The sequence below is a fragment of the Elephantulus edwardii genome, unplaced genomic scaffold (genome assembly GCF_000299155.1).
Source record: "Elephantulus edwardii isolate Elephantulus edwardi_28Jun2011 unplaced genomic scaffold, EleEdw1.0 scaffold00340, whole genome shotgun sequence".
Classification (NCBI taxonomy): domain Eukaryota; kingdom Metazoa; phylum Chordata; class Mammalia; order Macroscelidea; family Macroscelididae; genus Elephantulus; species Elephantulus edwardii.
Genome location: NW_006400090.1, coordinates 1,778,381 through 1,788,922, shown reverse-complemented (window position 1 = coordinate 1,788,922; position 10,542 = coordinate 1,778,381). Strand labels below are relative to the sequence as shown.

At 48.4% G+C, this 10,542-nt stretch overlaps 2 protein-coding genes across 2 annotated transcripts; both read right to left on the bottom strand.

Moving 5' to 3' along the window:
- Positions 1–104: 104 nt before the first annotated feature.
- On the bottom strand, positions 105–4,206 carry VPS25 (vacuolar protein sorting 25 homolog (S. cerevisiae)). Its single transcript, XM_006901679.1, has 6 exons — positions 4,134–4,206; positions 3,778–3,923; positions 2,844–2,897; positions 2,423–2,511; positions 1,565–1,640; positions 105–217 (listed from the first exon to the last, which is right to left on the bottom strand). Exons 1-6 carry the CDS (start codon positions 4,184–4,186, stop codon positions 105–107), a joined length of 531 nt encoding a protein of 176 aa, XP_006901741.1. The 5' UTR covers positions 4,187–4,206.
- A 3,821-nt stretch (positions 4,207–8,027) lies between these two features.
- Positions 8,028–9,493, bottom strand: RAMP2 (receptor (G protein-coupled) activity modifying protein 2). The gene is made up of 4 exons (XM_006901678.1): positions 9,415–9,493; positions 8,889–8,976; positions 8,425–8,529; positions 8,028–8,283 (listed from the first exon to the last, which is right to left on the bottom strand). The coding sequence occupies exons 1-4, from the start codon at positions 9,491–9,493 to the stop codon at positions 8,028–8,030; spliced, it is 528 nt and encodes a 175-aa protein (XP_006901740.1).
- Between the last annotated feature and the right edge of the window lie 1,049 nt (positions 9,494–10,542).

The window sequence follows — 10,542 nt, the reverse complement described above, 5'->3', positions numbered from 1 at the left end:
TCTGGTGGAGTCACAGACCCAGTCTGTGGGGGCACTGGGCCTGTCTGCTTTTGAAAGCCCTGGAAGGGGAGGAGGTAAGAAGCAAAAGGAGAGACAGGTCTGTGCTAGAAGAACTTGACGCCCCGGCCATCACTGACGGTGATGATCTCAGCCTTGTGCTCCTGCTGGAGAGCCTGCAGGGCCCGGAGTAGGGTTGCCTCATCCAGCCCATGGAACTCTAGACAGGAAGAGATGGGGAAGTCAGAGACAATCAGCCTCGTGGGACCCAGGATCTTTGAAGAGGGCTGTCTAGCTGCGTTTTGAGATCCCAAGAAGCCAGGTATGGATGTACCATCTATACTATTGCAGCCACTCGTTCTTCCCAGGCACTCCTTAAGGGTGAGGGCTGGAAGAAAGCCCGAGTGAGGATGAAATGAGCTTTCAAGCCTACTTCCCCTTCCCTGGTTTTCAACCTGCCACACACTTCCCCAACCCATGCCTTTAATGGAGGATGCACAGGGTCATACCATCTGCTTGCAGGCCACAAAGAGAAGCCTTGACAGTCAGGCTTAGGAAAAGTCGAGGCCCTTTCACTGGATGATGACCCTAGCTGCACATCTATACCAATAGGAGAACCTGTCCTAACAGAAAGAATAGCCAGGACCCCTGGCCAGGAACTATCAAGGTCAGCATTGACAGCTGCCCATTTCCTAGTAAAAACAGGGCTGGGAGCCAATGGCCAGCTGAGTATCTGAAGATAGAGCAGTAACTGTAGGGAGGTGTGAAAGGCAGGAGACAAGCCTCAACAGGCATGCACACCTCACCACCTGCAGGGCCCAGCTCTGGAATCAGGGAGCTTACTCTCTCAGGGAGCCTCAGCTTTAGCCAGCCTGAGTGGTGGGCCGGGCGAGGCTGCAGCGCTGAAGTCATGGGGTGATGGTGGGGACAGCAAGCAGAGGCCTGCAGGGCAGGGGGTAGCATCCAAGAGCTGAAACTTTGCTGTGGCAGAAAAGGGAGGTTCCTCTGTTACCCCAGCTAAGATTAGAACTTTCATGATCCTGGGGACCAGAATATGGAGTCAGAGAAAAAAGACCCAAGAGAATGTTTATACTATACAAAAATCAAACAGTATACAAATCCTCGCCTGGCCAGAAACCAAAGTATTTACACAGGCTGGGGGTGTTGGTCCAATCTCTGCAGCTGATGCCCACAAATCTCTCTTAAGAACACAGAGGGAAAGGAATCCTAAATCAGCAAGGAATGAGATTTCAGGCTTAGGCCCCCACCCCGGTTCATTTGGCATCTGAACAGTTAACTTTTTGTGTTTAACAGATACTTTTTAACAGTCTTTAACTTGGATTGCATCCCTAGAAAAATGCATATACACTCATAGAAAAAACCAAAAAGTTTTGCTTTATATATGAATGGAGGTAGTTTATGGAATCCTTAGATGTGAGTTAAGAACCTGTAATGGTAGTAATTCAGAGAGAGGAAACTGGGAAGTGTGAATGTCAATTACAAATTACACCAAGAGAAGAAACAGGATTCAGGTGGCAAAACTAAAGGCAGCAAGGGAAAGCATTACCCTCATCCTCTGTGTCTTCTCCATTGGTCAGTTCATACAGGGTGAACACGGAGTTGTTTTGGCCACTTTTTGAAACCTGTGGACACACAGAAAATTTGGACTGAATAGGGACTAGAAGTCTGCTGCGAGTAGGTTCGCCTCCCCAGCTCTACCTCTGATCCAGGAGCGGTACCTGCCCCCAACCCCGGGCTTACTGTCACCTCTGCTGAGTAGAAGCTTTAAGCCACAAGTTCTACAGGTGCTATATTTATATGTGTACACACACATTTAGAACCACAAAACCGCAGGTCTTCACGTGTCTGGAGAATGACCTCTCATTTTGGTTGTTTTCCTGCTCAGGAATGGGTGGTGTGTTTTTGTTATGTTGGGGTTGTTGATGCTTCCTCCCCTCCGCTCCCCTCTGGGAATGTTTGGGGCTTGTGGTGGCCGGGAATTTGGGGGAGAAAGCATGCTGCCCTCATAGCCACACTGGTTCAGAATGCCTCATTCATGCTGTGGACAGTCCCATAAGGGTATAGTGGGGGAGGGATCCCAGGGCTTCTTTTTTTTTCTTCCTTTCCCCATTTATCTCCTGTGGCCAGAGTCTCCTGCCAACAATAGCACCCGTGGTTCTTAGTACTGCATTCTCCAAACATGCCCTCAAGTAGCTCCTGGCCTTCTACAGGCACAGAAAGAGAAGTTCTTTGCAGTCAGGGAAATTGAGGCACTGGAAAGAAGCCTGCCTAGAATGTCTGTTTCCTTTTTCTGCCCCCTCCCCACTTTTCTCAGTCTGCATCTAAGAATAGGTATCGGCTATGCATGTAGGTAATGCTCTTTGCGAGGGACATTGCTGAATACTATGTGGCACCATAGTCTCACCCACTGATAGATGAGTTTCCCCCATTCTTCTGGCCTCCGCCACATGATCAAGAAGCTAGATTTGTTCTTATCCAACCACTCAAGATTCCCTGGAAAACAAATAATTGATGGAAGCAGCATGTTCCAAGGAGACACAGGGGACTATCAAGATGGGAGAGTGAAGGAGACTTCACTCGCAGCATCAATAATTTGTTTTAAAATCTGCAAGGCAACTATTCTTCTTTCTTCAGGCTTAGGGCACAGATAGAGAAAATTTTATTTTCTTAGAAAAGTAGGAAGAATTGAACTTTATATTGTACAGAACACCCTGTGGGTTAGGACAGGAGAGAGGGGGAAGGTGTTAAAAGGGAAACTTGTCTTAATCTGTCCTCTGAAAAGAACAGCTAAGAGGATAAATAGGATTATTGAGAACTGAACCAACCTTTCTTCCTCAGTTCCTCTAATACAATCTGAATTGACTCCACAGGGAGCTTCCCTGGTTTAAGTTAAGTGAATGATATACTTAATATAAGCTGATATGAAAGAATAGGTATTGTATGGGATGACAGTTCTCAGAACCAGTCCCATATTGAGAACCATCTGCCCTCTTCTACCTCCCATACACATAGACATTCAATGCCCCAACATGGGCATTTACTGGATATTGAAGGGATGGCAATAAAAAACCTCTTCAAATGAAAAGTTTGTGATTTAAAAATAAAAACTGCTACCTTTGAGTTCTGGTGGGATAATGAGTAGGGAGTTGTGCTGCCAACGCAAGAGCAGCCAGTTGGAATCCACCATTTGCTTCACTGGAGGAAGATAGGCAACCTCCCCCCATGTGATTTACAGCCTCTGAAAACTCACGGGTCAGTCATGAACTGGTTCATTCAAGAGCAATTAACACAATAACTTCCTCACACTCCGTATTCCCCTCCCTCCAGCCCTTCTCCAGATATTTTAGAGATGAATCAGGCAGCAAAAATAAATGACCCTTACTTCCTGGCTGGAGGATGGAGTAGGTGGAAAAAAAAATTAAAGGTAGTAACAGGTTTGGGGCTCAGGTGAGGAAAAGGCATGCAAACTGCCAGAAGAGCTGATTGAAAAGCTTGGGATTGAGTTCCTGAAGCAGAGACCTCCAAGATCTAAATGATACTTGGGTACTACTCCTCATTGCCAAGGGCAAGAGACTGACCCTATGGTTCCATCTTGCAGGGGGTAAAATGCAGGTTAGCTACACTTGCCAGCTCTTTCCTAAATCCAGTGGGTGTAGGGATTTGCCTCGGAGAAGGGGTAGGGATGGGGGAGTTGAAGTCTGAGCTTATGGGAAAGGTGAGAGTCCTGTGTGTGGGCTGAGAGAGCCTGAGGGAGGATACGCTGTAGCTTGACGTTGTTGAAGAGCGGGCTCTCCTGAGCTTCCATCACCGTCATGCTGGACTGTTTGTGCAGGCGACAGAAGGATAGGACCAGCGAGCACCAGGCGGCCAGCTGCTTCTGCCGGGTGTCCACGTTCGGCTGTAACCTGCCGGGTGAAGAGTGAGGTTCAGGATAAGAGGGCTTCAGGGGCCAAAGGCATCAACTGTCCGGGGCATGTTCGAAAGAGCAGGTGGAGGTGGGGGACTGAGGGTAGTGGCAGCCCGATCTTTTCTCCCCCTTCCCGTTTGAAGCAGCAGGGTGACGCCTAGGGTGGGGAAGGGAGGCACAACGGGGCTTCTCGGGGTCTGAGCCTCACGTAAAGAAGGGCGGGAAGCGATACTGCCACGGCCACTCGAAACTCATCGCCATCGTAGCAGCCCAGGAACCCGGAACCTCCTGATGTGGACTTCCGGTTTCCTCCTCGGCGCGTCCGGGCAGAAAGCACAGCACAAAGGTTCCGATAACCTGTCAGGAGAGGGACTGCAGGCTGCGGGCAGGAGCGGGGTCCCTCCTCTTTAGCCTGATCTTTCTATTATACTAAAAACCCTCAGTTCTCATTGCCGTCAAGTCGGAACTGACTCATACCTGACCCTCTAGCGGGTTTTTTCCGAGGCTAGAAATCATATGAGAGATTTCCTAGCTTTCGTCTGCGGAGCAACTGCAGTATTCAAGTGGTTTTGGTTTGATTTTATTTATTTATTTATTTTTAAAGAGCACTGAGGTAATGGAAAGCAAGGAAAGAACTGAGCAAAGAGAGTACAATAAGACAAAAAAAAAGGTCCTAGTGAGATCTTGAGTAGGAGATAACAAGTTGTTTACCTTTGTCAAAAAGATGTAAAAAAAAAAAAAAACCCCAACAAAAATATGTCAAAAGGCTCTGAATGCAAGAGCAGTTTCTAGCAACACAAACTACAAGGTACTGTTTCACAGGCACTGTGGGAGAAATTATTGAACCAAAGGACAAAGAAATTGAAGAAACTAAAAATCATAAGGAGTTTAAATGTTAATTGACATGAATGTCAATACTTCAAAGCTTGACATATGGAAATAAACTTCCGGCTGGGGGTAAAAGACCTGGGTGTTACCTGCAGTTTTACTAACTGTGATGCCTGGGGGGAAGTCTCTGCCCTTTTCTGGGGCAGAACCAGAGACTTAGAGACCTTCACATTTTGACAGTAGAGTGTTGGTTGAGCTGCCAAGTCAAATGCAAGTAGTTCAACTAAGACTGGCAATAAGTAATCAAAACTTGTTGGCTGAAACTCAACTTTCCTTACTAACTTAACTAATGGGCTCTCAATGCAGTCCAGTAACCCTTTATTTTTCTTTGACTTCTTGTCACATACTAGCTGCTCAAATCTCAAGCTACTTCCCTTGTCCCTCCTCTTGCTCTTGGTGCAAAATACCCTCTCATTTTTGTGAAACTGAGGCCATACATGTGAACCCCTTAATCCTTCCCTCTCAACTCTCTTAAGCTTTCTTCCCTTTGAATTTAAAGAAAAGTGTCACTCTTCCTTTTTAAGGCTAACCTTTCAGCATTTTTTTCCAAGATTTTTTAAAAATTGTGCTTTTGGTGACATTTACACAGCAGTTTAGGTTACTATGCAACAATTTCTACACAATTACTCAGTGACATGGGTCATTCTCCACAATGCTGGTCATGCGCATTATTTCGGTTGTTCCATTTCCTGGCATATCTTCTTGAGACTCTCTTTTCCAACTTCTTCCAGGACTTTCTATTATCTTTTTCTCCTGGTTCTGTTTCTCTGGTGTAAAAACATGCTCAGGTACACCTTTTCTGAGAATATATAATTTCCTTGACCTTGTCACCTTCTCAATGACCTGATTTATAACCTTTCCACTTTGACTAAGTTGTCCTTCATTGTATGCAGTTCTTGACCCATAGAAGTGTCCAACAAATGTGTTGAAAATTATTATAAAGCTATTAAGTTAATGTTTATCTCAAAATGCTTTCTTCGTTGCCTCCATGAAATTGCTTTATCCTTTCCTTGTTACATCTTTGATCTGTTTCTTCTCCCCTATTCATTAAATGTGGGTGTTCCTAACTCCTCTCTTTTCCATACACCATCAAAAAGCTCATATTCCTTGAATGAGTTCACATAGTATTTCTATGCAGGAGGCTTCCAAATCTTTATTTCTAGCTCTAGTCTCTTTCCTCACAATCCTCCTATTTCTAATTTTTCATATAATGAAAAAACTTGAAAGCTTTTGTTAATATTCTATCTGCTCTTCAGGCAACTTTCTCATGTGAATGGCTCTTCTATTACTATTGCCATCGTTATCCTATAACTCAGGTTCAAGGTCTGGGTCAGCCTTAACGTGAATGCTACACCACCACTGTGTTCCTTCACCCTCTCAAATCCAAGTATCTGGATATTTGGTTTATGTCTGTCTCCTGTTTGACTTTCATCACGTACTCCATTGTTTTTATTTGTGCACATGTCGGCTCCCCTACTTGATGAAAGCTATTAATGGGAGAAAGCAGATATCTAGATTATTTCTCCCAATAAGGCTATCACATAGTGTGCTATACTAGCAGGGCCTTTGATATATGTTCTTGGGAGAGACAAAGAGGTTTATAGAAGTTCTACCTCAGGAGAAAACTCAAAATGTTCTAGGAAACATATGTCTGTGGAGAGACAGCTGTGTCCTGAGAGGTGTGTCTCAGAGAATGAATAGAAACATTCCATATAGAAAGCATATAGAGACATATTAGAGGATAGGCCAGTATTTCCTAAGAAATGGACTTGTATGTACTGGGGAAGCAGTAAAATTTCAGCAAAAATGAAGGAAAAGTCTATAAAGCAGTTCAGGGTGTCACAAGGAATAAATTGATGTCTTTATGAAACAAAGTTTTCTAGATATTTTCAGTATCCTACAGGCTTTTCAAGGCTAGAATCTTTACAGGAGTCTTTCTCTTGAGGAGCAGCTGGTGAATTAAAACTACAGACTTTTAGTTGACAACTAAATACTTAACCATTGCACCATCAGGGCTCTGGTGTATATGAGTCGGAATCGACCCATAGCTGGCCCTCTGGTGGGATCTCATGTAAGGAGATTGCCTATCTTCCTCCTCTGGAGCAGCTTATGGATTCGCACTGAGTGCCTTCAGGACTGACTGCAGCACAGCTTCTTATCACTAGGCCACCAGAGCACCTGTCAACTCTAAATAAGGATGTCTATTTACAGAAATAGTGAATCACAGAGAGGAGCTAGGATAGTCAAATTGTCTTTAGAGGGTAGATATGTGCCTCAAAAGCTGATAGAAAGGTCGTGCAGAAACTAGGCAGGGCTGGGAAGGAGTGGGGAAGAAGAACTAGTGTTTGCTGCAGAGATGACTGGCATCTCACCCCAGAGTTCAATGCTCTTCAGCTTTGAGCTTCTTCCAGGTTACATTCATCCTCTGGTTGTTGTCTTTAGTGGACACTAGGGGGCAGTGTGTGACCAGGCTGTAGGCCAAACCCCTGGTCACGACAATGTAGGATGAGGGCCAGGAATCTAAAGGAATCAATCATCTGTGATCGACCTAGGAGAGGAAGCCTTTACCTTTAGAAATAAAATTATTTTTTAGATGATCAGGTAAGTTCGTAGTTTCAGATTCCAGGAGTAAACTGAGGCATGAAAAAGGGAAAACATCAGTAGCCCCCTTCTTGCAGGAATCACTGTAGATATTATGTCCTTGCCTCTCCTTCAACACCTCCCCAAGTTGCAGGCCCTCAGCTGCTGTCCAGACCGGAAGGGAGTCTCTTCCTGCATATTTCCTGAAACTGAGTTTGGATAAGGGCAGGAAAGGGCCCACCCTGGGAGGAAGGAGTGTAGGGGTGTGGCCTTAGGTGGGAGGACATAGTATATGTGGGGGTACAGGGGAAACCATCCAGATTCTTCCATCTCTGCTGCCCAAAACTGAGGGCCAGTGGGAGTGACACGGAGTCTGGGAAGGACATAGGCTCCATTGGGATGGGGAGGGGAAAGTGTACAACACAAAAAAGTTTATTTTGAAGATTAAATTACAGAGTTTTATGCCAGGACTGCACCTGGCTTCCATTTTCACCAATACCAGGACCTGTAGTTGGGGCAAGGGTGAGAGAAGAGGGTAGAGAGGAGCAGCGGAGAGGATGGAGGCCTTCAGGTCTGGGTGAGGTGGTGGGCACAGGGGAGAGGAGCAAGATGGCCTCTCAAAAGCTTGTGGACCCTAGGCCTGGGCCTCACTGTCTTTACTCCGCCACACCACAAGGGTGACCAGGAAGGGAATCAGACAGATAGGGGCCATGATCATGGCCAGGAGCACATCCTCTGGGGGGTCACTTAGGGTGGACCGAAGCAGGGAGCAGTTGGCAAAGTGTATCTGGTGAGTTTTAAAGATGACTCTTTCTGCCCAGCGATTGGGGAAGCCCAGGCCAAACTCCTCAGCATGGGACTCCAAGCAGTTTTGAAGGGCACTATAGGGCCTGGGGAGAGGGAGAGAACGCTAGTGAGGGAAGGACTGGGCCCAGAGAGGTGTGTGCCCACACTCACTCTAGGCCCATCTGAAGGAAGAGGCCCTTCCCTGGCCCCAGATACCTCCCCCCACCCCCCAGCACTGGCCCTACCTTTTAATCATGGCCCAGTCACACCAATCCTTTTTCAGATGTTCCATATACTTCTTATACCTTAGCCAGCAAATGTGGACATTTGTCTCATATTTCTGCACCATGCTCCCTGTGGGCACAGATGCTGCACATTGACCACACCCTTGCCCCCTGCACACCCAGCTCTGCTAAGATGGACTCAGAAAATTTCCCAAGCAAGACACTGCTGGCTGAAGAAACAGTCTGCGCCTCAGGAATCGTTTAATGATTTACAGATGTGCGGCGCCTTCCCCCTGACAAGAGCTCCCACACACACACCTTTCCAGAGTCTTCTCACTCACCTGTGAGTTGGACAAGCCCAGAGCTGAGTAGGCGCTTTGTGAGCAAGAGGAGGACTTAGTGGGGCACCAATTGGGTTGGGGACTTGTGGGGAGGGGAGTGGAAGAAAAGAGAGCCTTCCCACTCCTTTCCTTGCTCTCGACTACCCACCCCCAGAATCAGGGCACCCACCTGACTCCAAGCTGTCTGAGGTGGTTAGAGGCTGCGCCAGGGACTCCTGGGGCTTCAGGACAACTGGGGGCAGAAATGGCAGAGAGAGGATGTAGGGATATGGGTGGTGGAACCCGGAGGCTGAACTCCTGGGAAGTCAGGGCTACTCTCAGAAGACAAAGACCAACGGAGTTGGGGATACCCCAAAGATGCTTCAGTCAGGAGCAGAGAGGGCCGGTACCAGCTTCTCCTTTCCACTCGCATCCGGCCGCCAAACTCTTCTCCCTTTCTCTTCGCCCGTCCCAAACCTTTCTCAAGATCTCTGCAGGGTCCCAGCACCTCGCTTTCTCTAAGCGGGAAGCAGCTCGCTCGAGTGGCGCCCGCGCGAGAAGGGGCAGGGGAAGGGCTTTGCTTGTGGGTCTGTGGGTCCGTCCCCGCCCTCCTCCACTCCGACCCCAGGCTCATTCCGGCCCCCCACCCTGCAGGGGCTCCCCAGCCCGGGCCCAGGGCGCGCGCACTCACCGCTCAGCAGGAGCAGGAGGCGGAGCGCGGCCGCCCGCCCGGCGCGAGTCGCTGGGAGCTCCACGCGGAGCGAAGCCATCGCGCGGCGAGAGGCGAGTAGGCGCGGAGCGGCGTCGCTTGCGGCCTGGGCGGGGGCGCCTATATCCCCGGCCCCGAGCCGCAGGAAGCCGCGCCGCTTCCTCGGAGGGGCTGGGACGACCGCGGCCACGTGGGGGGCGGGGGTGACCCGAGGCTGCACCCCGCCCCTGGCGCCCGCGCGCTCTGTACCTCGCCAGCATCGCCCCCCCCCCCTTTATAGTCAACCCCACGGGGCTGGACAGCTCCCGTGGTAACTCTAGAATCCAGATTCATTTCCTGGGCGCTTCCTGACCTCCCAGGGGTCTCCCTTCCTGGCATGACCTCCTCCCCCACAGGTGCCCCCCTTTTTTTTTCAGGGAGCAGGCAAGAAGGGGTCATGAGCTGCTCTCTAGGAGCTGGACATCAGAAAGGAGAACTGGGGGCTCCCAATGGCTCTGCTTGTCTAGGGATGTCTTGAGCCTTGAAGGGAAGGGGTGCCTGGAACTGCGCCCAGATGCTGGGGAGTTGCTTTTCTCTGGGAACACCCACTGATGTCAGCCTGCTAACGCTGGGGGATGTGGGAGCAGGCTGTCAAAAAAACGGGGAGAAAGCCTGGGAAGAAGGGGAAGTCCAAATATCTTCAAGGTATCCAAGGGTGCCTAAAACCACAAACTGAGCTATGGGGTGGAGGAGTGGAAGGGGCAAAGGTAAGAGTCCTGTGCAGGCGGAAGATTGCTAAAACTTTGTCAGACAAAGGTGGTAAGAAAGAAGCTGGAAAGGGGCTGTTAGACATACCTTAAAAGGATGTGCATTATCTCATAGAGGAAGAAATTCAAGGAAAGAGCACAGAACCTGAGGTCAGAAGCTATGGGTTCTAATCCTCTCTCCCTACCCTCCAAATTTATAACCTGGATGACTCATTTACCTTCAGAGTTTCTATTTCCTCTAGGGTAAAATAGATAATTACCCTCCCCCAAAACTGGAATGAGGAAAGGGCATGGCACTGTCCAGTAAATGCTAGATTTCCTTTCTTCCTTTCCTAAGGATTTGTCTAAGGTCACAAGGCTAGGA